This window comes from Myotis lucifugus, unplaced genomic scaffold (genome assembly GCF_000147115.1).
Source record: "Myotis lucifugus unplaced genomic scaffold, Myoluc2.0 scaffold_45, whole genome shotgun sequence".
NCBI classification, from domain to species: Eukaryota; Metazoa; Chordata; class Mammalia; order Chiroptera; family Vespertilionidae; genus Myotis; species Myotis lucifugus.
Genome location: NW_005871093.1, coordinates 6,039,291 through 6,067,251, shown reverse-complemented (window position 1 = coordinate 6,067,251; position 27,961 = coordinate 6,039,291). Strand labels below are relative to the sequence as shown.

The window sequence follows — 27,961 nt, the reverse complement described above, 5'->3', positions numbered from 1 at the left end:
CCTGGTGGTCAGTGCGCTCCCACAGGGGGAGTTCTGCTCAGCCACAAGCCAGGCTGATGGCTGCCAGTACAGCAGTGGTGGCGGGAGCCTCTCCCGCCTCCTCAGCAGCGCTAAGGATGTCTGACTGCAGCTTAGGCCTGCTCCCCGCTGGCAAGTGGACATCCTCTGAGGGCTGCCGGGCTGCCAGAGGGATGTCTGACTGCCAACTTGGGCCTGATCCCCCAGGGAGCGGGTCTAAGCCAGCAGGTGGACATCCTCCAAGGGATCCAAGACTGCAAGAGGGCATAGGCTGGGCTGAGGGACCCCTCCCCCCCCCAATGCACAAATTTTTGTGTACTGGGCCTCTAGTCCTATATTATAAAAGCCTAATATGCTAAGTGTTCGGTCATCCATTCAACCAATCAAAGTGTAATATGCTAATGATATGCTAAGGCCACTCAACTGCTTGCTATGATGTGCACTGACCACCAGGGGGAGGACAGTTGACCAGTTGCTATGACATGCACTGATTACCAGGGGGCAGATGCTCTGACCAGTAGGTTAACTTGCTCCTGGGGTCCAGCTGATCGGGACTGAGCAAGACGAGCCGGACATGCCCTGGAGCCCTCCTGTGGTCCCTCCACGGCTGGCCAACCTCCCGTGTCCCTCACCGGCCCCGATCATGCACCGGTGGGGTCCCTCGGCCTGCCCTATGCCCTCTCACAATCTGGGACCCCTCAGGGGATGTCGCCGGTTTCAGCCCAATGGCGAAACTACTGGTCCCTATGACGTGCACTGACCACCAGGGGGCAGATGCTCAACACAAGAGCTGCCCCCTGGTGGTCAGTGCACTCATAGGGGAGCGCTGCTCAGCCAGAAGCCGGGCTCATGGCTGGTGAGCACAGCGGTGGTGGCAGGAGCCTCTCCCACCTCCGCAGCAGCGCTAAGCCGTCAGTCAGACATCTCCCGAGGGCTCCTGGACTGTGAGAGGGCGCAGGCCAGGCTGAGGAATATTTGTGGAATAAGTCTAAATCCCACCCGTCACAGGTCCTCCCTCGAGGCCCTGACGTGGTTTCTAGCTTTTCCCACCAGCATGGGTTTGCTCTTCTTTCTCTCAGCCTGTACTACTGACTCTACCAGCCACCTAGGACTTGACCACGTCCAGTTCAGCACCTCACTGGATTTGGGTCTCTTGTTGTCATTTTACATGGTTATGGCTCTTATAATTTTTTATGGAATGCAGGCAACCTTTAAGCGCTCAACAAAGGTGGTGACTTTGCCTAGAGCTCTGTCTGCAGCCAGGACCCCCTCCTTGTCCTGGGCCAGGGGAGGAACATAGTTTAAACCTCTGTAAATCACCCAAGGAAATCTGAAGGGAAGTGAATGGCCTGGGTTGGTCCTGGAAGCAGAAGCTGAGAAAGGTCTAAGTAAGGATTGTTAAGAGGAAGCTGGAAGCACTCCGCCTCACAAACTGCTTCACTGGGAGGTATTTGGGGAATAAGCTTTTCCTTCTCTCTTGCAACATCTCACATGAGATTCCTTCTCAGTAGAGCCCCGTGTCATGTGCAGTAGGGAAGAGGGCAGGAAGCACCTGCACTCCCCCTGTCCTCAGGAGGACCCAGTGTGATGGGGAAGGGACCTTGCGTTAGTCTCCTGGGCTGCCGTAACAGGTGACCACGAATAGGGTGGTTTAAAACAAACAAAAATGTATTCTCTCACAGTTCTGGTGGCTACAAGTTCAAAATCAAGGTGTCAGCAAGGCCATGCCCCTCTGAAGGCTCCAGGGAAGACTCATTCCGTGCCTTTCTTTCCTGGCTTCTGGTGACTGCGGTCACCCCTGGTGTTCCTTGGCCTATAAACTCAGCACTCCAGTCGGTGCCTCCAGCTTCGCATGGTCTTCTCCCTGTGTGTCTCCATGTCCCTGTGTCTTCACATAGCCTGTTAAAAATCATTACTTTATTTTCCAGTTACAGTTTATATTCAATATGATTTTATATTCACATGCCCTGCCTATGAGGACACTGGTCATATTGGATTTCGGGCCCACCCTAACACAGTATTGACCTCATCTTAACTAATTACATCTGCAAAGACCATATTTCCAAATGAGATCATGTTCATAGGTATTGGGGGATTTGGACTTGAACATATCTTTTCTGGCGGGGGGGGGGGGGGCGGGAAGGGGGGGGATACACAGTTAAACCCACAACAGAGCTTATGCCGTTAAAGAGATGAGTCTGGTAGGGAGAAAAGACATGTGGAATAGTGGACTTAACACATCCAAACATTATATAAACCAGATATAAAAGAACGTATCTTGGTAAAGCCTAGAAATAACCTATTTTATACCATATATACACATATATGTACCTGTATATATGTATGTATGTAATTTTTTTTTTTTTTTAGATAAAGACTCAAATGTGAAAAAACAAACAATAAAACACTTAGAAGAAAATGTAAGAGTCTACCCCGGGTAGAAAAAGCCTTAAATAAATAGAGAACTTATAAAAGATAAGGTGAACATACCTAACTATGTAAGGCAATCAACAATCATGACATATAAGTCCAGGAAATAGAAATTAAAAGTAGAGATGGAATGTCACTACACTCATCAGACTAACAAAATGACAAGAAGCCTTAACCCCTGTTGTTGTTGGGGATGCTTTTGTACATGTTCAGTGGGAAGGCGGATTGTTAGAGCCTTTTTAGAAAGCAAGGTGGCAACCTTATTTGGATCCTGATTAGAATGACTGCAAGAAAGCTTTTTTGTTTTGATACAGTAGGGAAATGTGAGCAACGCCTAACCATTTGATAATATTAAGGATTTAGGCATGATCATAGTGTTATCGTTATTTTTTAGAGTCCTTTTTTTCCCTTAAAGGGTCATACTGAATATTTACTGTTAAAATGATATAACTCCTGGGAGTTTACTTCAGATAATCCAGGGAGCAAGGGGATAGTATAAAGCCAGGATCAACACACTACAGCACAGCCAAATCCAGACCACCACCTGGCTTTTAAATAAAGTTTTATTGAAATGCAGCCACACTCATTTAGTTTTTTTAGTATCACTGTGGCTGCTTTTGCGCTGCAGCAGCAGAGTTGAACAGCTGCAATGGAGACCATGTGGCCTGCAAAGCCTAAAATATTTACATACTAACTGGCTCTTTACAGAAAGTCTTTGCCATCCCTCATCCATAAAGAAACATGTTTGGCTAAAAGTTTGCAATAGTTGATTCTGGGGACTGGTGATGTGAGGGCTTCTTAGACTAGTCTGCATACTTTTCTGTGTTCGGACTTTTCCATAATGCAAAGCTTTTTAAAAACTAAAAAAAAAAAAAACAAACACGTAGTAATCTCATTCCTAGAAGTCTGACCCTTGGAAATAAAAGCATCAATTAATAAGGATATGTGTGGAAGAATGTTTACTACAATGGTTTATAGTGTAAAAACAAAAAAAAACTGGAAAGAAATTGCCTTCCAACATGGGAATGCTTGTATAAATCACATCCACCGAAATTGCCTTCCAACATGGGAATGCTTGTATAAATCACATCCACCCACACCATGGACTATGATGTTGTCTTTTTAAAGAGAGAAAAGCAAAATGTAGGAAAATCTGAATGTGACAGTCTGATTTTTGTAGAGCAGGGACAAAATTAACCTCTTCCGGTACGTAGGCATGAATGTGTGTGTGTGTGTGTGTGTGTGATATGCATAACAGGTTGTGAACATGGGTTGGGGTAGAATGTGTGATATGCATAACAGGTTGTGAACATGGGTTGGGGTAGAATGACATCTGTGGAAGGGAAGCAAAGCAGAACAGAAAAAGGAAAAATCTATCTTAAAAACAGCCTACGCGATATGATTGTATGTGTTTCTTAAGTTATATTCACATGTATATGTGCTTTGCTAAATTAAGAGTTATGGTTTTTAAAATAACTGGAAAGGTCTACATATTTTAATGCCTTTTGATGTGAGGAGATAAAAGGGAATTTGGTTACAAGCTGGAAATTACCCAAGAGTGGAAAAACAAGAGACGAGAGTGACCTGGGCCAGCAAGGGAAGGCTCTTGGGGAAGGTTCTAGCGGTGAGAGAGGGGCGGGTGGAGGCTTTTGAGCCACAGTCGCTCCCTGATCTCAGTGCCTCTTCCTCCTGCTCCCAGAGAAATAATGTTTCCCTGGGGGATGAAAAAGCATCCCTTTGTGCAGGCTTTAATTGCCATGCTGTTGTGCCAAGTGAATGAGTGGCAGGCAGGCGCAGCAGCTGGGCACAGCCAATGCCAGGCAGCAAAGCCCGCTGCCTTAGGACAGCCTGGGCCAGCTGGCCTGGGAGCACTGCCCACCTCTGCCCTCCGCCCCCCTCACCCCCGCTAGGGGCCCTGCACTGGGACAGTGGGGCAGAAGGGTCTGCAGAAAGGAGAGAAGAGTCATTGGAGGGAGAGAAAGGGGTGGCCCCTGGGAGGGTCTCAGCCACTCTCAGAAGCTTATTCATCTCATCCTCCCCTCTCCTTCCCCTCCCTCTTGTTTTTCAGACTGTCAGCATCAATAAGGCCATTAATACGCAGGAAGTGGCTGTAAAGGAAAAACACGCCAGAAATATCCTTTTGGATGTTGCTTGGAAGACCGACCCTGAGAGGGGTTGAATTATGGGTACTGAGGTCAGGGTGAGGAGTCCTTGCTCAGCTGTGGGAAAGGGAACCCCCACACAGGCCAGGTCCCTGCAGGGTTTGAGCAGCGTGGGTGAGCTGCAGCTGGCCCCAGAGACCAAGGCTCATCAGGGTGGAAGGCACCAAAGTGGCATCTAGGCCAGTCCTTCAGGCTTACCAAGATCCCACTCCCCTCCCGGGACTCCAGCTTCCCAGAACTGCCAAGTCCTTTGAAGTTACTTTCTTCCTCAGGCACCAGAGGGATTTTCACCTGTGCCATCAAAGCGCTCCAGGCCCTGCCCTTTGCTTGCAGGGCCACACTGACCACCCCCTTGGGGACATGATCATCTCCCCTTTTCTGACCTCAACAGCAAAACAGCGGTCCCAGCTACAGTGGTTGGCCTTACGCCAATGCAGGTGTTCACCCTAAGCCAGAAGGGAAAAGACAGGGACCTCAAGGTGGTGGAGGGAACCAGTGACTTAAAGGTTTCACCACGCCGACTTAGCAGAGGCCCTGGGTGACCACCATCATGGGTCGGTGGCTTTGGGGAGAAGTGCAGGCAGCACTCTGGGGACCTGCCCCTGAGGTATAGAATCCAGGAGCTGAAGGGCTGAGTCCTCAAAGACCAAAGAAGGGGCTGCCAGTGGGGCTGAGCCTCTGTTTGTGTGCCAGGGGCAGAGCAGGGCACTAGGCAGAGCGAGTGCAGGCTCGGCTTCTGTCTGGGATGGCAGCTCCTCTTTGCCTGGGCTCGTCATGGTGGCTGCACCTCAGCCCCTGGGGGAGACTCTAGGTTAGATGCCAAAGCTGGCAGGCACCCAGGAACTGTTGCTAACAGCATGTACTGCTCTTTAGCAGGAAGATACTTTGGTTGGAGTTAGGGCTTTGCTCTGTGGTGGGGGCTGTAGAACCCCCTCCCTGGCCCCCCCAGGAGCCTGCCTGACCGTGAGCCAGCCAGATCTTGTTCTTTTATCCCCAGAAGGGCATATCCCCTTGCTTTACTGAGTCAAGAAAACCAAACCAAGAAAAGCCCAATTGATTTTCTCAGAATGACCTAGTCCTGACTCCTACTGGCTAAGGGTTTGTGATCAGTCTGGTGCAAGATTTGAAGTAAAACAGAGACAGTTGTTGTAGGCCAGTGTGCTCCTCTGGATGGGGGATTGGCACAGAGAGGACCAGGCCTGCAGCGGCGGGGCCATGCCACACCCCTCCAGGGAGGTCACCTGGGGTGAAGCTGGAGGAAGGGTCCAGGATCCCGCCTCTGGCTTGCTCTGGACCCTGTGGGGCCTCCATGGCCCTTCGTTCCCTTATCTGTCATGAAAGAGTTGGTTGAAGAAGATTTCAAAGGTGTCGTGTTCCAGCTCTAATATTCTGTGCATCTCTCTGACTCTCAGTGTCTAAGTGGTGGATAAATAAAGAGCAGCAGCCACCCTGATGCTTCTGGCTTCAGAAATGCTGCTCAGACGTCTGTTTATCCAGGTGCTTAACTGGCAAAGAGGTTACTCCCCTTCCCACCACCACCATGGCATCCACTTTTGGAGGCCTGGGGACTGATTCTTATTTTTCTTTATATCCCGGAGTGCCTTTTACAGTTCCTGACACGTAATGGGTCACACATTAAAATGCTTATAAAGTCAAAGAAGGACAGAAAGGTCTTGCTTCTTTCAAAGTAAGAGTGTCCCGCTAGCTCCACTCCTGCTTCTGTCTCGGCAAACTGTTCTCAGGTAAACTGCTCACAGTCAGTGTGAGAGGTTATCACAGGAGAGAGAGGGTGCTGCCCATCTCTCTTCTTACTCCCTTGTAGCCCAAGGGGCTGTGTTTTAGGTGAAAGTATAAGTGATTTCAGAAATCACTCCAAGACCAATAGCTGATTTCAGCTTCCGGACCCAAAAGTTCTATGTTCAAGCCCCCGCCCCCTCAAAATGCAGGTTTCCATTTAGGGAAGGAACTTTATGATCCCTTCTAACTCAGAAGCAAAACAACATGTGTCTGGGTGAATCATATAGTTTGTGACCTGAGGCAAGTCTTTCTGTCCTGAATGGCACCGTGCCTCTTACCTGAGCCTTGATAAAGAGCTTGAAATTCTGAGGGAAGAGCTGTACTTGAGGTTGATGGTGCCCCTTTATTGGATGTGTGTGGCCTGTTTAAGTAGACAATCACAAAAGAAATGTGGGCATCCTTTACTCACCCCAAAAAGGGCTCACTACTTGCAGAGTCTGGAGTGCTAACTTAAGAGCATGTGAACCCAGAGGAACATTTATGACACTCATACCGTGCACGGCAGGTGGTCCCTGGGTAGTGGGTACTGGTGGGAATTGGATCTTGGGAGGAAGTGGCCCTAGGATTTGACATACAGGGAGTTGAAGGTGTTAAGAGATGGAGGCACCCCTGAACAGGCCAGGAATGTTTATAGAAGAGTTGGGGTGTCAGAGTCATTTTAAGTTTAGAGAAAAGACATTTGAACAAACACTTCTGCTTTCAGGGCAAGAGCAGGGTACCCGATAGAGAGGAGTCAGGTGCTGCCGGAGGAGGAGCCAACCAAATTATCTTCCCGCTAAAGGCAAACCGGAACCACTGCTGGCCCAGAGAGCACTGATGCAAATTAGAAAAGACCCCTCCCAAAAGACATTGCCATCTCTGGGGAAATTGTCTAATAAAGTGGATTTTATGAGAACGGGACACTTTATTGGCATCCGTCAAAAAATTGTACAGGACTTTGGTGTGTTTGTTATAAGGGGTGTCCCCTCCCAGGTAGTGCCACTGTGCCCTAAACAACTGCCCCACCCCCTGCAGTAGCCTGTTGCGGGCTCGACCCCAAAGATGGGCTGGCTGCCTGAGGCAGGGCCTGTGCTTCGTTTTCCATGACCCTCCTCACCGTGCATCCTGGGTACCCACCATGAGAAAGGGGCACAGACCTTTTGGTCTGTCGTCAACCGGCTGCCCCTCTCCAGCAACGCTGTGCTCTGCTGGAAGTTCTGCCACGTGTTCCACAAACTCCTCCGAGATGGACACCCAAACGTGAGTTCCTGGGGCTGCCAGGGATGGGCCAGAGGGCCAGGGAGCTGTGTGGGGAAAGGGTGATTGCCTGGGCCGCTGTCCGCTCCTGCGTTGAGGGTGGCACCTGCCCCTTCTGGCCTTTTGCTTACCGACCTGAGGGGGGTTGTCTCTCTCTGATCAGCCTCTCCATCCCCGAGAACCATCTTTCACCATCAGTTGTCTCCTCTCTTCTCATAGGCTGTTCTCTCTCCTCCCCAGGTCCTGAAGGACTCTCTGAGATACAAAAACGAACTGAGTGACATGAGCAGGATGTGGGTGAGTTTGGAGATTTGCACAAGGACTACTTGTGCCTCATTATCCTTCCCCAGAGACCACAGAACAAGGACTGTGGAATTGGACAAACTCATCTCTTTCAACTTATTTTAAGATTTCTCATGTGCATCAGCGAGGGGTCAAGGGTATCCCCAAATAGTACCATGATACCCACAGTCTTACCTGGGATTTCTGGAAACTTCTTCTGCCAATGGAACCTTATGTCACAACATTCCCCAGGCATTGGGATCCCCCAGCAGTGACATTGCCACAGTTCCCACCTCTTTGTTTTACTGGTTCTGTTGGGGTCACAATACATTGAGGACTAGCATTCCCACTTCTTAATGCCAGTGCCTTTTCTTTTTTTTAAATATATTTTTATTTATTTCAGAGAGGAAGGGAGAGGAAGAGAGAGATAGAAACATCAATGATCAGAGGGAATCATTTATTGGCTGCCTCCTGCACGTTGGACCGAGCCTGCAACCCAGGCATGTGCCCTTGACCGGAATCGAACCTGGGACCTTTGGATCCGCAGGCTGACACTCAATCCACTGAGCCAAACCAGCTAGGGCAATGCCAGTGCCTTTTCTTTTCTGCCTAGGAATTCTCAGGAAGAGGGAGGAGGTAGCTGACAATATCAGAATCAATTGAAAAGAGTGTTTTTATGCACGCATCAGAATTCCACTAGATTCTTTTTAAAAAAAATATATTTCTTTATTGATTTTTTTAATAGATTCTTATATCCAAAGAGTCTATGTATGGATAGGGGGTAATCTGCATTTTGAAGAATCTCCCAGGTTGGTCCTGATGTGTTCCTTTGCCTCCACTGGTTGAGAACCACTACTTTAGCTCTCGCCTTTAAATTCTTACCTGTATCTGTCCGCACTCACAAAATGTTAGCGATTGTGTAGTCCAGTCTCCCCATTACAGATGAATAACTACAGGCCCAGACAAGAAAGCTGCTTTTCCTAGTCATAGGCTAGTTCAACTGAACAAAGCTGAGAGTTGTCCTCCAAACTCCCAGCTGGATGCTGGAGAGCTTTGGGTTGTATCCCTAAACACGTAGGGCTTTGGCCTTTTTCCTTTTTGTTAGAAATTGCCTGGTATGCCCTTTTCTATCCTTTTACTTTCGACTTTTCCACATTTTTACGTTTTAAAAATATCCCTTGGAAATAGCAATTAGTTGGATTTCGTTGTTGATTTATTAAAGATGGCAGTCTTTGTCTCTTAAATGTGCAGTTGCTCCATTTACATTTATTATAATGCGTGATATGTTTAGATTTATATTTCAGCCTTATTCTGTGCCGTTTGTTCCATCTGGCCTGTTTCTATTTCTCCCACCTTGTCTTCAGTTGGATTGATTATTTTTTCTCATTCCATTTTTCTCTAATTGCTAGTTGGGAGATTAAAAAAAATCTGTTTTTATGTGTTGTTTTTTGGTATGTTATCTAATAGTTATAAAATACATGTTTACTTTATCAAGGTCTAAAATTCATATCTTTATCTGTTTCCTGTATAATACAATGACCTCAGAATATTTTAACTCCATTCACACCTCAACTTGTATGTTATTGTCATATATTTTAATCTTAGTTATTTGTTTCTTTTTAAACCCTATCAGGTATTTTATTCTGTGTTCCTAATTTCTTCTTACATCTTATCTTTTATCTGAGATCACTTTCTTTCTGTCTAAATTATTTCCTTTAGAACTTCCTTTAGTAAAAGTTTGCTTTTGGCCAACAACCATTTTTACTTGTTTGAGAATGTCTTTATTTCACCCTCATTCATGGAACATACTTTCTCTGGGTTTAGAATTTTTGTATGGCAGTTATTTTATATCATCACATGGAAGATATTATTCAGGATATCCTTCCACTGACTTCTGGCTTTCATCATTTCCATGAAGTCTGCTGTCAGACTCATTGTTGTCTTTTTGAAGCTAATCTGTCTTTTTTTATCCGGCCATTTTAAAGATATTAGTACATGTCCATGTGTGGTTCTTTGGACTTTTTAAGCTGTTGGTTAGTATCTTTCATCAGGTATGAAAAATTCTCATTGTCTCTTCAAATATTGCCTTTGCTATACATTCAGTCTTTTCCTTGAGACTTTGGTTAGAGTATGTTAGACTTTCTCACTTTATCCCCCATCTCACTTTAAACCACTATTTAATTTAAGCCACTATTTCTACCTCTTTGCCTCTACACTTCATTCTGGATAATTTCATTAAATCTGGCTTTCAGTTTACTTGTTCCCTCTTCAGCCGGCTTTAATCTGATTGGCCCTGCATATATTTTGAAACAGTCTCTTATTTATTTAGACATATTAGACATAGTGATTTCATAAATCATTTTTAATATTTCCATTATCTAAAGCCCTTAAGAGATCTGTTTTTTTTGTGAATTTTGCTCATAGTATGTAGTTTCTTTCTGTGTTTAGTTATTTCTTACTGTGAGCTTCTCATTTTCCTTAGAATTTTCTTTGTGGGAAGTCTTTGGAGTCTGTAGGTTCCTCTAGAGAGAATTGGCATTTGCTTCTGTTGACCACTCTTAAGTTCTCAAGGTTTTGTGACTTCTAGGCAGAGCCTCTTGAGTATTAGCTCATGAGTCCAGTTCTCAGCAGCAGTTTTTCCTCCTTCTGATCACAACAGTGGTGTGAGGTGGCCGAATTTCTTTGTAGTCCACATGGAGGACTCCTTCAGTGCAGGAGCATGGAAATGTGTGGTTACCGATTTACCCTTAGTTCCCCTGAACAAAGGAGGCAGCCTTTTGGCTCTTCAGTAGACTCTTCAACTTGGGCAGAGCCCTGCCTTCTGTTTACCACCTGGCCCTTGAGGCCAAGGAAATCAAAGCTCAAGTTCACCTGCTCTGGCAAAGTCCCCTCTCCCCCCAACTCTATTAACCCAGTAATCCATTTACTCTCTAAGAATCTGTGTTTACTCAGTCCCTGGCCTATGGATTCCTTACTCTTGTTAATCCATTAATACCTTCAAAAAATTTTAAATATCTTCCCAGTATTGTCAGGTTTCAGTGGGAAGGTCAACCCAGGTAGCTGCCTGCCTTGTTATCCAAAATAGAATTCCTTTAGGTCTTTTTCCCTATGTAGTCTATTTCTCTCATTTGCCTAAGAGTTTCTGAAATTAGAAACCTCTTTTACTTTTTTTTTTAATTAAGACTTTTTTTTTACAGCAGTTTTAGGTTCACAGCAAATTTGACAAGAAAATACAAAGACTTCCCATATACGCCTTGCCACCCCCAGCACACATAGCCTCTCCTATATCAAAATCCCCTCCAGAGTGGTGCATTGATTACAATCAGAGAACCTACATTGACACATCATAATCACCCAAAGCTCATAGTTTACATTATAGTTCACTCGTGGTGTTGTATATTCTTTGGGCTTGGACAAATGTGTAATGACATATATCCATCATTGTGGTATCATACAGAATATTTTCACTGACTTAAAAATCTATAGTCCACCTATTCATCCCTCCCTGTCCCCCGCCCACAACCCCTGGCAACCACTGATCTTTTTATTGTCTCGGTGCTTTTTCTCGAATGTCATACAGTTGGAATCATATAGTATGTAGCCTTTTCAGATTGGCTTTTTTCACTTGACAATATAGATTTAAGTTTCTTCCATGTCTTTTCATGGCATGATAGTTCATTTCTTTTTAACCCTTAATAATATTCCATTGTCAGGATACATGACAATTGATTGATCCATTCATCTACTGAAGGACTTCTTGGTTGCTTCCAATTTGGGCCAATTTTTAATAAAACTGCTATAACCACCCATAGGTAGGTTTTGAGTGGAAATAAGTTTTCAGCTCCTTTGAGTAAAAACCAAGGAGCACCACTACTGAGTCATATGGTAAGAGTATGCTTAGTTCTGTTAGAAACTGCCAAACTGTCTTCCAAAGTGGCTGTACCATTTTGCATCCCACCAGCAATGCAGGAGGGTTCCTATTGCTCCACATCCTTACCAGCATCTGGTGTTGCCAATGTTCTGGATTTTGGCCATTCTAACAGGTGTGTAGTGGTATCTCGTTTTAAATTGCATTTCCCTGGTGACGTGATGTGGAGCATCTTTTTGTATGCTTATTTGCCATCTGTATTTTTTTTTTTTTGCCCATTTTTAAATTGGTTTGTTTGTTTTCTTACTGAGGTTTAAGAGGGGTTTTTTGTGTGTGGGTTTTTTTTTTTTTTTTTTGTATATTTTGGACAGTAGTTCTTTATCAGGTGTGTCTTTTGCAAATATTTCTCTCCAGTCTGTGGCTTATCTGTTCATTCCCTTGATGTTGTCCTTTGTAGAGCAAAAGTTTTTAATTTTAATGAAATCCAGCGTATAAATTAATTTTTTAACAGATGGTATCTTTGGTGTTGTGTCTAAGATGTCATCACCATACTCAAGGTCACTAGGTTTTTCTCTTGTGTTATCTTTTAGGATTTTTTAAAAAATATATTTTAGTGATTTTTTACAGAGAGGAAGGAAGAGGGATAGAGAGTTGGAAACATCGATGAGAGAGAAGCATTGATCAGCTGCCTCCTGCACACTCCCCACTGGGGACTTGCCCGCAACCAAGGTACATGCCCTTGACCGGAATCGAACCTGGGACCCTTTAGTCTGCAGGCCGGTGCTCTATCCACTGAGCCAAATGGTTAGGGCCCTTTTAGGATTTTTATAGTTTTGTGTTTTACACTGAGTCTGTGATCCATTCATTCATCTTTTACTTTTTGATCCTGTGCATTTTCATGTGAAGGATAGTTGTCTTTGGTGGTGAGAATACTTTTGCTTCTTTTCAGTATTTTCCTATAATAAGTATAATGTAAAAATTAATCAGGTTAATTTTCATAGAAAATTATGAAACACTCATCTGTAGAATTTGCATTTTTAACCTCTGATTATTCAGTTCCCCTTGGTGCTCTTTAAGGCCTGTTTCAACAGGGTTTCTCTACTCTAGAGGATATAGATGCAATTAAAAGAAAACAAAAGTCAAAACTCATGTGAAAGCCACAGCTACTCAGTTGAAGGGTTCTTTGTGGATGTGGGGACATTTTGTATATAACTAGGAGTTCCCAGCATTACTCTGCTAATCCTAGCTTCCTCCCAAGCACGCAGGACATGACTGCGTGGGCAGACTCTCTGGGAATGCTTGTTCTTCACCTGCTAGGATTGGTTTCATTTAAAATCCCACCCCATGTCTAATACTGTAGATGACCTTAATCCGTTAGAGTCCCTCTGGAGGAGGTGTTTCCTCTCCTGTGCTTAGAGAGACAGAAGGAAAGAAATAGCCCATAGCCAGACTGTGATTATTAAGACTAGGAGACTTAAAATTCTTAAATAAGAAGCCCTTGTACAGAATTTATCCAGAAAAGTCCTCATGTTTGTACACAAGATTATACTCTAAGAATTAACAGTAGAGAGTTGGTTTGATAAATTATATAGTACATACTTATAATGTACTGGGCAGTCACTAAAAATAATGTTACAGAAAAAAATTTAAGAAAATAGAAAAAAATTGCAGTATATTAAAAAGGCAAATTGATTCCGTTTTATATTTTAAAATAAAGGTGGAGCACAGAGGATTTTTAGGGCTGTAAAACTTCTCTGTATGATATTATAATGGTAATACATGTCATTATACATTTGCCAAAACCTATAGGATGTACAATATCAAGAGTGAACCCTATGGAGTTGCCTCAAAAAACTAAAAATGGCCCTAGCTGGCTTGGCTCAGTGGATAGAGCGTCAGCCTGCGGACTGAAGGGTCCCAGGTTCGATTCTGGCCAAGGGTACATGCCTGGGTTGCAGGCTCAATCTCCAGTGGGGTGCGTGCAGGAGGCAACCAATCAATGATTCTCTCTCATCATTGATGTTTCTATCTATCTCTCTCCTTCTCCCTTCCTCTCTGAAACCAATAAAGAAATATATTTGAAAAAAAAAACAAAAAAACTAAAAATGGAACTCCCATTTGACCCAGTGATCCCACTTCTAGGAATATATCCCAAGAAACTAGAAACACCAATCAGAAAGGATATGTGCACCCCTATGTTCATAGCAGCACAATTTACAGTAGCTAAGATTTGGAAACAGCCTAAGTGCCCATCAGCAGACAAATGGATTAAAAAACAATGGAATACTACACTGCTATAAAAAAGGAAGGAACTCCTACCATTTGCAATAGCATGGATGGACCTGGAGAGCATTATGCTAAGCAAAATAAGTCAGTCAGAGAAAGATAAATATCACATGATCTCACTCATTTGTGGAATGTAATGAACAACAAACTGATGAACAAAAACAGATCCAGAGACAGAGAAGCATCAATCAGAGCGTCAACCCTAAGAGGAAAGGTAGGGGAGGGAGGGGGTAAGGGGGAGAGATCAACCAAAGGACTTGTATGCATGCATATAGGCCTAACCAATGGACACAGACACCAGGGGGGTGAGGGCATGAGCAGGGGAGTGGGAGGGGGGGGTGGGGGGATAAGGACACATATGTAATACCTTAATCAATAAAGAAAGGGGAAAAAAGAGTGAACCCTAATGCCAAATTTATTTTTGATAATAATGATGTGTTAATATAAGTTCATCAATTGTAACAAATGTCCCACTCTGGTGTGGGATGTTGACAATTGGGGAGGTTGTGTGTGTGCAAGGGGTATATAGGAAATCTCTATACATTCTGTTTAATTTGCTGTGAAGCTAAAACTACTTTGAAAATAAAGTCTATTTGAATTGGAAAAAAGAAAATAAGTAACATTTTGTACCCCAAGGCGTTAGCCATGATTATATCTGATGTTCACATATGTACTTCCCTATATTTTCCAAATTGTTAACAATGGACATTTGTTATTTTCATAATCAGAAAAAATATATATTTTTAAAAATGAAGTCCTGGCTGTAGGTCTTCAACTCATCTGTTCTTAGTGTTAACACCCTACTGTCTCTCCTCTTCCTGAAAGGGCCACCTGAGTGAGGGGTATGGACAGCTTTGCAGCATCTACCTCAAACTGCTCAGAACGAAGATGGAATACCACACCAAAGTGAGTCTTTGCTGACAATTCTGCTCTCTTTCCCCTCCCCCTGTCTCCTCAGCACCTCGATGACCTTATTAATTCCCAGTAATAAGACAGCCTGGCTCAGGGAGTATTTATACCACCTCCCAGCTGTGTGAGAGGAAACATTTTATAGGACAGCCATGGTCAGGCCCTGGGATATGGCCCGTGTCTTCTGCACCATTTTGGAAATAGGAGGAGGAACCCTATCCAGTAGGTTGCCTTATGAAAATATTTTAGAAGCACTGACTTCACTGTTAATAAAAATCATTCCTTCCATTTATGTAGCGAGTTTTCACACAGAACCTTCTATAACTTTAGTCAGTATTTCCTATGTACCTAATGCATGTAAAACTGTGTGCTTGGCACCAAGTGGCAGGTAAGAATAAGTAAAAAGAGTGCTCTTCGGCATTTGCAGACTCGCTGGGGGGAGGCTTATGTACGTAAGCACCCGTGTACAGTGCGAAGCAGCTACATGTGTCTGTGCCCGGGGAAAAATGCAGAGATGTTTTGAAATGCCTGAGGGTTACGGTGTTTGAAAGGGCACCATGAAGGAAGGGGGCTTGGTGTGGACCTTGACGGGTGGGTGTGGTGCATTGGGTGGTGGGATGGCATGCCAGGCGGGAGAGAAACCACCTGAATTAGGGAGCTGGCAATACAAATGGAGAAGGAAGGACCGTTAAGAAAAAATAACACCTTTAGTGTCTTTTATCTCCATTATCTTTTATTAACTTAAAGGATAGCTTTGATTCATTGAATCCATCCTAGTCTATTAAACCTTTTCTGTACATCACCTAATCCTCACAACAACCCTACAAAGTAGCTATTATTACATCCTAGGAAAATGAAACTCAGAGTGGTTGAGTCCCTTGCCTGAGTCACGTAGCTTCTTAGCAGGGAGGTGGAGATTTGAACCCAGGCCCATATGACACTACAGCCTGTGCGGGTCAGTGGCCACCCTTACCTCCCCTCAGGTCTCATTGAGTGCCTGCCAAGGGCCAGAGCTAGTAGGCTCTGAAGAGAGAAAGGTGAATAGACTTTGGCCCTGCTTCTGGGAGTCGTAGTTTGGTTGGGAGAGAAGTGATAGAGGGAGAGAAGATACTAGTAGACTGCAGTCAGGATGAGAACTGAGAGAAGCAGGAGGTGGTACAAAAGCACAGAGGCTATTTGGTTTAGATTGACCCAGGTAGCTTCTCAGAGGCAGTGTGACACCTGAGCTCAGTCGTAGGGTGTTACAGTTGTCTGTGCTGCACAACACAACACCCCAATTAGTGTCTTGCACCAACAACAGTCCTTTCCTGTCTCCCACTTTCTGTTGGTCAGGAGATCTGGAAGAGCCTGGTGGGGCAGTTCTAGCCACAGGTCTCATGTAGTTGCAGTCAGATGCTGGCTGGACTGCAACAGTGGGGGGCTGGCCTGCCAGCTCTCTCTTCCTGGAGGCTCAGAGCTAGTCAGGACTTCCTCACAGCCTGGTGAAGTGTCCCAAGAGAATAAGGTGGAAGGGCATTTTATTTTATTTTATTGTTAATCCTCACTGGAGGATATTTTTTCCATTGATTTTTATTTTTTAGAGAGAGTGGAAGGGAGGACGGAAGGGAGTGGGAAGAGAGATAGAGACAGACAGATAGACATTGATGTGAGAGAGATACATTGATTGGTTGCAAGCACCTTAACTGGGTCAGGAATCAAACTCGTGACCCTTCAGTGTGCAGGCCAACACTCTAACCACCGAGAAACACCGGCTAAGGCTATGTAGAGAGCTTCTGAGGTGTCATGTTCTGACTTCCTTTCTCTGTTTCCCTTCCAGAATCCCAGGTTCCCAGGCAACCTTCAGATGAGCGACCGGCAGCTGGACGAGGCTGGAGAGAGTGATGTTAACAACTTGTAAGTGGCTGTCCTCGTGCTCTGGACCCAGTGGGGAAGAGAGCTTTTGGGGAATCTCTCACTTCCCAGAGGCCCAGATGGTAGAGGCTGGGGCTGGGGTGGGGACTGAAGGCCTTGGGGCCACTTACTGCTGATGCCTTATCCAGAACCTTCCAGGTTGTCTCACACTTCAGCTCTATCCTCTGGTCCCCTCCACCCTCCCAACCCAGTGTGGTACCTGCCCTCTCCCTTTGCCACTGTCACTATTGAATTCACCCTGCTTGTTCTTCAGATGGCCTCAATACCCACTTAGGTGGGAGCTAAGAACTGGAGCTGGTGTGTGTGTGTGTGTGTGTGTGTGTGTGTGTGTGTGTGTGTGTGAGAGAGAGTGTGTGCGCGCGTGCCTGCGTATGCACATTGGGGTTGGAAGCAGCAGCACAGAGTGTGTGTGTTGGGGGAGAGGGGGCGGGGAGGGCGGGTTAAGTGCTCGATTTGGGAGCATCAGCTCTCTTTCTTCTTGGGTCTAGTTTTCAGCTAACAGTGGAGATGTTCGACTACCTGGAGTGTGAACTTCCCTCCCATCTGGCCCGGGCTTCCATGGGAATTGCCTCATTCCCAGCCTTGTTCCCGACTTGGACCGGCCAGGCTTGTCCGCCTCTCCCTACGGGCTGCACAGCACAGGGTCAGGAACATGGAGACGCGGGCTCTCCGTCCCTCGTGCACAGAGGGGCTGAGCTCTGGGGCATTTTCAGTCGGTGATTTCAGATCTGAGCAGGATGACCGCACTCCCCAGCCCACTGGCTTCACCCCTGAAGTCCAGGCCTCCAAGAGCCCAAAGACGGGTCTGACCTCTTTGACAGCCCATGGACTATGGCCCCAACATTGGCTGGTCCTTGGCCAGCCCTGTCTGCTGCTCAGCCAGGCTGGCACTCGGCTCAATTTCTGTCAGAAGGGCTGCTGTCTGCTGTTTGGTCGTTAGCCAGGCTGAGTTGGGTTGTTACCGAAGGCCACGTGAGAAGTCCTAATCCCCTGGTGGGGGAGCGCTGGGGGCTCCCTCCTGCTGAGAGTTCTGGTGCCTCTAGGCCAGTGATGGTGACACGCGTGTCAGGAGGGTGACACCCCGAACCTCATTTTTTTTTTGGTTGATTTTTCTTTGTTAAAGGGCATTTTAAATATATAAAAATAAAATATCAAAAAATATACATCTTTTGTTTTACTGTGGGTTGCAAATATCAAAAAAAATTTCTATATGTGACACGGCACCAGAGTTTAAGTTAGGGTTTTTTCAAAAATGCTGACATGCCGAGCTCAAAAGGTTCGCCATCACTGCCCTTAGGCTTGTCAAGCCCCTAACACTCCCTGACAAGACTTGAAGAGGGAAGCAACTGGTTCCCTTGTCTCCTGTGTGCTCTCATCCCCTACACTTCCCAGCATGGCTCTCCCCTTCTGTCGCTGGGGAATGGAAGAGCCAGTTTTCTGAGATTCAAGATGTTCTGTGACAAGTGTCCAGCTCTGTGAAAGCACAAGTATGTGTGCACAGGCTTGGCGACCTCAGCGTTTGGGCATGTAGGCCACTCCTGGGGCTTTGATTCTCATGAAAGACAGAAACTCTCTCACCCTAAGTTGCAGCTTTTTACAGTATGTTCATCTATGTAGCAAATAATTACAACTGGCCGGTTAATTCCAGCTGTGCCAGGGCAGCAAACGCCTTGATACTTTGACTAATCAGTTCAGTGCAGGATGTGGTCAGAGGAACACCCGAAACAGATGGAAACTATGGTTTGTGGAAGAAATAAGAAGGCACTGGGCCTACTAGCAACCTGTTTGAGCAGAGTCTTCCACAGAAGTCAATAGAGGAGTAAAAATGAAACAAAATCCAGTCCCTGCTGTAAGGCATTCCCAGCAAGGTAGGAGAAATGGCGTAGAGGCGAATTTTTCTTAATGCATTAGAAATCTTTCCATAAATGTATACAAACAACTACACATCGTTGGGGCTGACTTTCAGTTATTGCGCTCTGGGCAGGAAGGGCCTGGGTGGATAAGTCAGAATTCATTGACATTCAGCTTTGGAATGTGCTTAATTGAAAGCAGGTATGAGTGATATTCTAGGGATTGTCATCCTTGGAAGAGTCAGCCTAGAAGTTGCCACTGAGCTGACCCAGGCTCTCTTCCAGGAGCTCTTTCTTCTCAGTCTGCCCGCCACTGCAGTCGTGGGTGGGGAAAACAAGGCAAATGTTTCAGCCTTTGGGGCTGTCCCTTCCAGTCACTGGCTAACGGTTGGAGTTAGAGTAAGCGAAGGAGTGGTAACTCCCGCCAGGATGTGACGAGGCTGGGAGGATGAGTAAGTGGTGCAGGCAAATGCCGCACCCCAGGTGGCCAGCCTGCGCCCACCTCCCATGCCACCTGGCTGCTCTTATCTGCATTGTTCACTTGTATTGTTACCACTAGATGCTGAGCTTCTCCTCAGAATCAGGAACCGTGCCCTACTCATCTCTGTTCTAGCCCAGTGCCTGGTCTAGAGCAAGCGCTCAACAGCAAAGTTCAAGGATGCTCGCCTTAGATGAGCAGCAGTGAAGAAACAGCAGGTGAACAGAGTTCCTAACATGGTGACAGCATCTGGCTGAATGCTCTGGGCTTATCAGGTGATTAGCTACTTAGAGTTTTCTAGAGGAGAGCTACCCGAGTCGGCACAACCTTTCCAAGGATGTTGGTGGCCTTCTCGTCCCTGAAAGAGCCCTCATTTGGAATCCAGAGCCCTCTCCTGCCTGTCTCCCCTGCTGCCTTCCCTGTCCCTGGCCACCTGCTGTGTGACACAAAAGCCATGAAGGTGGTGTCGGAGGAAGTTCTCCAGCTTTTAAGTCCTGGTCTGTGACTCCGTGAGGTTCCAACGGTACCCTCAGGAGGATGCCCCTGGCTTTCAGCTCTGGGAGATGGACCAGTTACAGTTAACATTTATTTTGAGCACTTAGAGTGGTTCTCAAACTATGATCCCTGGACCAGCAGTGTTAGCATCACCTAAAAAACTTGTTGGAAAAGCACATGCTCAGGTCCCACCCGACACAGTGGATCTGGGACTGAGACCCAGCAAGTAGTGTCCTAACAAGGCCCCCGGTCTGCACTGTCCAGTATGGCAACCACTAGCCACGTGTGACTAATTACAATTAGCCCTAACCCGTTTGGCTCAGTGGATAGAGCGTCGGCCTGCAGACTCAAGGGTCCCAGGTTCGATTCTGGTCAAGGGCATGTACCTTGGTTGCGGGCACATACCCAGTAGGAAATGTGCAGGAGGCAGCTGATCGATGTTTCTCTCTCATCAATGTTTCTGGCTCTCTATCCCTCTCCTTTTCTCTCTGTAAAAATTAATAAAATATATTTTAAAAAATAAAATTAATTATAATTAAATAACATTAAAAAGTGAGGTCCTACCCGGCCAGCATGGCTCAGTGGTTGAGGGTCGACCTATGAACCTGGAGGTCACGGTTTGATTCCAGTCAGGGCACATGCCCAGGTTTCGGGCTCGATCTCCAGTGTGGGGTGTGCAGGAGGCAGCTGATCAATGATTCTCTCTCATCACTGATGTTTCTATCTCTCTCTCCCTCTCCCTTCCTCTCTGAAATCAATAAAACTATTTTTTTTTTAAAAAGTCAGGTCCTCAGGCACTCGGTAGCCACGTGTGGCTAGCATATTGGACAGCATATTTGGAACACTTCCATCATCACAGAATTCAACTGGCCAGTGTTACCGGGTGATTCTAATGCTTGCTACAGTTTGAGAACCACTGAGCTAGAAAATACAGCTTTTGATTGGCTGCATAGTAGAATCACCTGGGGAGCTTTTGAAACCTACTGATGCCCAGTCCTACTCCAGACCCATAAAACAGAATGAGGGTGTGGGGGAGTTGCAGGCAGACATTAGTTTTTAAATTTCCCAGATGATTCTAATCAATCTCAAAGCCAAAGTTTAGAACCACTGCCCAGTACTACACACTTTCCACAACATTTTCATTTAATTCTTACAAGACCTCTATGAAGTATGTGCTATTAGAACCATCTGCATTTTATAGAAAATCATCTGTTGGCACGAGAGGTTGAGTAATGTGTCCACGGTCACATTGCGAGTCTAGATGTTCCTGGATGCCAAGGGGCATTCCTAGAAAGCAGCGTTAGGCCTGGAGGTGGAGCACTCTGTAATTCCCTGCCAGAGTGGAGCCTAAGCAAGCCAGAAGAATTGGGGATGGCTGCCTTGCAGTGACAGCTGCTTTTAATTTGTGTCAAGAAAAGCTGCCTTTTAATTAGAACCGTTTGGGGTTTTTTCCCAGCTGCCAGACCAAGCCAGTTAACAGGGATTAGTACAGTCGGGCAGGCCAGGCACAGCAGCTCTGGGTTTTCCTCCGGGGCAGCCCCACTCACTGAGGGACTGCAGAGAAGGTCTTTCGTTGCCAGCCATGTGTGTAGTTCTGAAGGTGGTGGGCAGCCACTGCAGACAGGACATGGGCCCAGGCCACTGGTTTGTGCTGAGGGTCGACAACCAGGCATCTCGTTGCTTGGTTTAGGAGCAAGTGCAGGGGGTTAATGTGGAGGGGTCTTGGGAGCAAGACACTGAGGGAGCAACTTGCTCTCCGGAGCTTGGGAGAATGCAGGGCAGAACTTCTGTTGACCTGCTCCAAGGACCTCATCAGTCTTTGATCCTGACGGCCAACCTCCTCCCAGTGCCTGGCCTGGGTTCTTGCAGGCTCTCCAGTCATCACTCAAGGCACTGGCACATCCCCCCTTTTGCTGCCCCAACAACCCTGTGGCAAGCCACCAGGAACCCAAGGCTGACTTATTCCCTTCCTCGTGTTCTGATCCATGTTTGATATGTTCCCCACATGTTAACTAACTATTGCCACCACCAGATTGGCTGCTTCTCGGGATCAGGGCTACCATCAGACTGTTCATGCGTGAGAGGAAGGACTGGATTGGCTATCTCAGCAACCCCTTCAGTCCTGAAATTCTGATGTCCCATAGAGCTGAGGCGTTCCGTCTCCTCATTACCATTAAATCAGAAACTGGAAAATGAGGTGTCAGTCTCTCTGATCAGCCTGGGCCAGAGGCCACGAAGCTCCTCTAGGAGGGATACCCCTCATCGAGGTGCTCCACCAGGCTCTGGGTAAATCCCTTCTTTCCCGGCTTCCACAGGGCTGTGCACAGAAGAGCAGAGCTCACCTGTTCATGACACGAGCGCCTCGGCTTATGGGAGCACAGGCTTTGGTCCGGCCATTGCTGGCCACACAGGCGCTATCTTTTAACTCATCACCTCTCAGCAAAACCAGTTTGTTTTTTTCTAAAATCAGTTCTTGGCTTTGGGACCATTTTCAAGTCACTTACTGTCAGTTCCCTCATCTGTGTACCAGGGTACTTTTAATTATCTTGTAGAAACGGTGTAGGGTTTAAGTGCATTAAATACAATAGTGTATGCCCAGAATAGGTCCTCAGTGTATGTGAGACCCCTGCCTTCTGCCCTTTGAGAAAGTCACCTATAGTTTCCCAGCTCCACTGCCTCTCCCCCTTCTTTTATTTTCTAGTGTTCAACTCCCTGGACATGTCCCGCTCTGTATCCGTGACGACAGCTGGGCAGTGCCGCCTCGCCCCGCTGATCCAGGTCATATTGGACTGCAGTCACCTCTATGATTACACTGTCAAGCTTCTCTTCAAACTCCACTCCTGTGAGTACACTGGCCAGATCTTCTCTGAGCTTCTGGCTGGAAGGAGGAGCTCAGCCTGAGGCTGTCCCTGCTTCTGCAGCTCCTCAGTGGCCTGAGCTTTCAGCCTCTGTTCCAAACAGCCAGCTTGAGCAGAGAGGGTGCAAGCTTTGGTGTGCCCAGCGAAGCACCTGGCTTGCCACAGTGGTGTCCCAGGATGGTCCTCTCCCTCCACCCCTGGCTTTACCTCCTCTCCATCCATGCATGTCATGTATTCTGTGAACCACACAAATGATGACAGACCTGGCCCTAGACTATTAGAGAGAAATATAAAATATAAAACAGCTGCTCAAGTAAATGGAGTGCTGATCTTGACCTAGCCACAGATCCTTGGGATGCTTTGGCAAAATCTATTTTTGAGCTTACGGGTCCTGCAGAAGTTCTTATACCTTCATGTGCTTTTGGTTTAAAATGATGAATCTGATGGGATAGCCCGGGCCACACACCAAGGTGGCCATAGTGAAGGGTATACACATGCAGAAGGTGTGGGTGATGGAAATCAAGAAAAATCAAGACATAAATGGCCCTAGCAAGGTGTATTTTAGAATTCTCGGACAAGGGGCACTCTGGAACTGTGGTCCCTGATAAGGACTGGGTCTGGTTACTTAGGACGAGGGAGCCAGCATTACTCTGATGAATCCAGGAGGTTTTGGTGGAAGGGAGGTTGGAATTCGATGTTCAAGGATTAGAAGGACTTTGGAGCAGATGGGCATGTCTGAAGGGAGCAGAGATTGGACTAAATTCCAAGAGAAAGCGGGCAGTTACTTAGAAGCTCTGAATATAGATGAACTTGTAATTGTTTCTAAGATGCTATGGGACCCAGTTTCCCACTAGAACAGCGGTCGCCAACCTTTCGGACCCCGCGGACCACCGGTTGGCGACCGCTGCACTTGAACATCCCCACTTTCTTATAAAGTGGTGAGTTATGAGAAGAGACAGGTAATTAAGTATTTGGGTTTAAAGGCCTACATTAAAGGCAAAGCAATAAACAAGACCCTCCTGGATGGCCTCCTGGAACTCGGTAGCATGGGAAAAGAGTGAGAGACACTCCGTACAGTATATACTTTTCTAAAAATAAAATTTTATTTTAGAATAGTTTAGATCTACAGAAAAGTTGCAGGTAGTTCAGAATTCCATATACTCCCAACCCAGTTTTCTCTATTGTCAACATCTTAGATTAGTATGATATATTTGTCACAACTAATGAACTGACATTGATACATTACTGTTCACTGAAGTCCATACTTCCTTCAGGTTTCCATAGTTTTTACCTAATGTCATTTTTCTGCCCGTGGTCCCATTCAGTCACGGCTCCTTAGTCCCCTCTCGGCTGTGACAGTTTCTTAGACTTTCCTTGTTTTTGATGACGCTGACAGTTTTGAGGAGTCCTGGTCAGATATCTTGTAGCGTGTCCCTCGATTTGAGTCCGACACTTTTCTCGTGACTGGACTGGAGTTCTGGGAGACAGATCACCAAGGTGAAGTGCCGTTGCCACCCACTCTATACTTCTTCCATTTTGGATTATCAGACCTTATACATGTACTACCTCTTTATACCAAATGAATAGATCACCTAGTCCCATGGTCAGCAAACTGCGGCTCGCGAGCCACGTGCGGCTCTTTGGCCCCTTGAGTGTGGCTCTTCCTAAGCCTTAGGAGTACCCTAATTAAGTTCATAACAATGTACCTACCTATATAGTTTGAGTTTTAAAAATTTGGCTCTCAAAAGAAATTTCAATCGTTGTACTGTTGATATTTGGCTCTGTTGACTAATGAGTTTGCCGACCACTGACCTAGTCAATAAGATTTAAATTTTAAAAATAAAACAAAAAAAAAATAAAAGGCTGAGTTGTGCTCTATAACTGAAATACACAAAATCACACATCCTGTGAGGCGAAAGGACCGTAGAGAAAACCCACTCAGGAGGAGGCTGCAGCTTGTCCCACATCACAGAGTTAGCAGAACCAAGTGGGCACTGGGCCTAATCTTCAGAGTCTCAGTCCATGGTCTTCCTTCTGACAGGCATCCTCTCAGGCAGGCCTATGGGTTTCTTCCAGACTAATGTCTGCACTGGCCCTCATCCAGGGTACCCAGTGCAAACACCTCTGGGAAGAACCCGCATCCCCTCTCTCTGGGGCCAGCTGTGGTCATTCTGCTGCTTGGACAGTCACCACTTGCTTCTTCCATGGTCAGGGACACAGCTTCCAGTCCACTGTGTCCAGCATGGCTTGCACTTTAGGCGCAAACAGAAGGAAAGATTTGGAGGATAAGCACCCAGACTCCCTGTTGGTCCTATTGAGCCTCCTTGCATACCCGTCCTGGGGCAGCTCTAGGCCAGGAATGCCCACTGGCAGGGTTGGCCACAAGCCCCAGGAGAGATGTTTCCCTGTGGCTTGACCTGCCTGCTGGTCCTCTTCATCCTTCTCACTCTTACAATTTCTCCCAGGTCTCCCGGCTGACACCCTGCAAGGCCACCGGGACCGTTTCATGGAGCAGTTCACAAAGTAAGTGCTGGAAATGAAGGCGAATCAAAAGAGTGCATAGAGTCAATCCATACAAGAGCATTTGCTTTAAAATAATTGAGGAATGAGGGTATTTTAAAGCAATAAAGTGAAGAAAAAGAATTAGGGGGGGTGGCAAACCTACCAGTGTCTGGGGAAGCTGTTGTTTCTCTAATAAATCCCATAAAAGCACACAGAAGAAGGCAATTTCATCACCTGCTTCATGCCCAGGGCTTCATCCTCTTCACTTTTTCTTCTCCCTAAGTTCTTGTGGTCTTTACCATGTACATGCTCACAATTCCCAAATCTGTATCGCTAGCAGAACCTTACCTCTGAACTCCAGTCTCACATTGTCTATGTGACATCTATACATTAAACTTAAATTTCAAACTGAACTCTAGGTTTTCCTCCAAGAACCATTTTCTCCCTGGTCTTTTCTATCTCATTAAATACTGCCGTCATTCATTTAGGCCAGAGATTTAGAGCTCATCTTGTATTTATTGATTGATTGATTGATTGATTGATTGATTTCAGAGAGGGAGGGAGAGGGAGAGATAGATAGAAACATCAATGATGAGAGAGAATCCACTGATCAGCCGCCTCCTGCACGTCCCCCACTGGGAATTGAGCCCGCAACCCAGGAATCAAACTGTGACCTCCTGGTTCACAGGTTGACGCTCAACCACTGAGCCACACCTGCAGGGCAGAACTCGCCATTTTCCTCATCCCCCATATCCAAATCCATTCACAGGTTCAAATATTCACAAGCTACAAATATATCTTGGCTCCGGTCATATCTCCTCCCATCTAGACTTCCACTCTGCCCACCTGCAATACTATCCTCACCCAGCAGTTAGAACATCCTTGTAAAAATGTAAAACCCTTGCTCAAAACCTTTCAATGGCTTCTGGTTGCATGGAGAATAAAAGCCAAGCTCTACTTTACAAGACCCCTGCATGAGCTGATGCCTGCCTGCCATCTCTGACCTAGCTCAACCTGCTTCAGCCACCCAGGGTCCTCCTCCAGTTCCTGGAACAGACTCAGTGCAGTGCTCCCTCGGGGGCTTCATTCGGGGGCTTCATTTCGCTGTTCCCTCTCCTCTCCTGGGGATTCTCTTTGCCCAGCCTGACCAGCTTCAGGCCATCCTTGGTCACCTGCTCTCAGGCTGTCTTTGGTCCCCTTATTTGAGTTGGGTAGTCCCCATCTCCTGATCCTCCAACCTCATCCCTCCCACCCCCCGTATTCTCTCTCATAGCACCCTGTTTACTTCCTTCATCGTTTTTATCACAACTTTATTTCTTGTTTGACTGTCTTGTCTGTTATATCCCTAGTGGCTGATACAGAACAATTAAGCATATAGTGTTTAATAAATATTTGCATGAATTAATGAGCTAGTAAGTCATCTATCTAGTCTAGAAGAAGAGCTTGTCTGATTGAGAGGCTCATTATTCTGGTGCGTTTGGAAAAGAAAATTGGTAGCTAGATAAAAAGTAAAACTCATCTCTCAGTTAAGTGTGTCCAGGAAGAGGGGAAGGAACGGCGTGGGAGATAAAAGAGCCGAGGAAGGGAATCAGCTTAGCAGGGTTCATTCTGACACCCTTGTTTTTCCTGTTAATGTCTTCAGCCTTGACAACAGGAAGAGCATCCCCCCCAAATCCCAGGCTTAGGCTTCTGCTGCTACTGGTTCCCAGGCAGCAGTCAGAGGACAAGTTCAGGGTTGTACTAACCTCTTGGTTTCCTTGTTGCAGTTGAAAAGCCTCATCTGTTTATTCTATAACAAATGGCTTACTAAACCCTAGGAGACAGGCCCTAGGGCTGATTTCCTGGAATGTTAAATTCCAGTAGCTTTTGAAAGCGGTAGAGACTGTTACTGTTGGCTCCATCCCAGAAGGGAGACGTGTAGTCAGGTGATTTTATTTCCTTTAATTTTTTCTAGCTTATGAAAACATCTCCCATGAGTATCCACCTCGCTTTCTCTTCTAGCAGGCACGGCGGTTCTCTGAGGTGTAACTATCTAATTCTGGGAAAGCAGCAATGGCGTCACAGGGACGGTCCTAACCGTGGGGTCTGAAGGGCTGTCATGAGAACCCAGGGATTTAGTTTATTGGGCTAAGCTGAAGAAAATTCTGTGTTGCAGGGAGCAGCTGCTGAGATCCATGACCTCTTCCATCTCAGAAAATATGCCTGGTGCTCTCAGCTTTCTTGTCCTTCAATGTTTAGATTCAAAATACAGACTTGAGGATGAGGAAAAAAATGATTTCTTTATTCCCATATTCATCCAAGATGAGGCCACAGTATTCTCCCAATGAATACTTGTTAAATAATTCCTCTATGCTGGGAACTGTGGTAAACCTAGATCAGCAGGGCCCAGTCTCTGCTCTCTAGAACCTGATTGTCTAATTGGGAAGATAACAAATAGCTCTAACACAAGGTGATTTAATTAAAATGAGATCTACCTTACCTTGGCTGGTGTGGCTCAGTTGGTTGGGCATCGTCCTGTGCACCAAAAGGTTGTTGGTTCAATTTCCAGTCAGGGCACATTCCCAAGTATCAGGCTCAATCCATGGTAGAGAGTGTGCAGGAGGCAGCCGATTGATGTTACACTCGCACATCAATGTTTCTCTCTCCCTCCCTCTCCCTTCCTCTTTCTAAAAATCAATAAACTACTCTACAGTGGTGCAGAAATTAGTTTAGGGGTTATCTACTCTTGTAAAGGATTTTGTCGTTTGAGTTCCTCTTTCCTCACCACCAGGTAAGTGAGGACTGGCTATAAATGCTCTTTCTCTATATCGTCATAATTGAATCCTTGCACCGTGAAGGCTATCTCCTTGACGGCCTGGTGCCTTTGGCCTGGGCAGGCA

General features: G+C 46.1%; 1 protein-coding gene across 1 annotated transcript in view; it reads left to right on the top strand.

Annotated features, from left to right (window-relative positions):
• The window catches only part of HIP1 (huntingtin interacting protein 1), a 135,019-nt gene that overhangs the window by 89,223 nt on the left and 17,835 nt on the right, over positions 1-27,961 (top strand). The window contains 9 exon segments of the mRNA XM_006088290.3: positions 4,517-4,580; positions 7,504-7,646; positions 7,884-7,940; positions 14,905-14,985; positions 16,805-16,881; positions 17,388-17,432; positions 18,677-18,693; positions 22,424-22,564; positions 25,046-25,103. Coding sequence (XP_006088352.1) covers positions 4,517-4,580; positions 7,504-7,646; positions 7,884-7,940; positions 14,905-14,985; positions 16,805-16,881; positions 17,388-17,432; positions 18,677-18,693; positions 22,424-22,564; positions 25,046-25,103 — 683 coding nt within the window.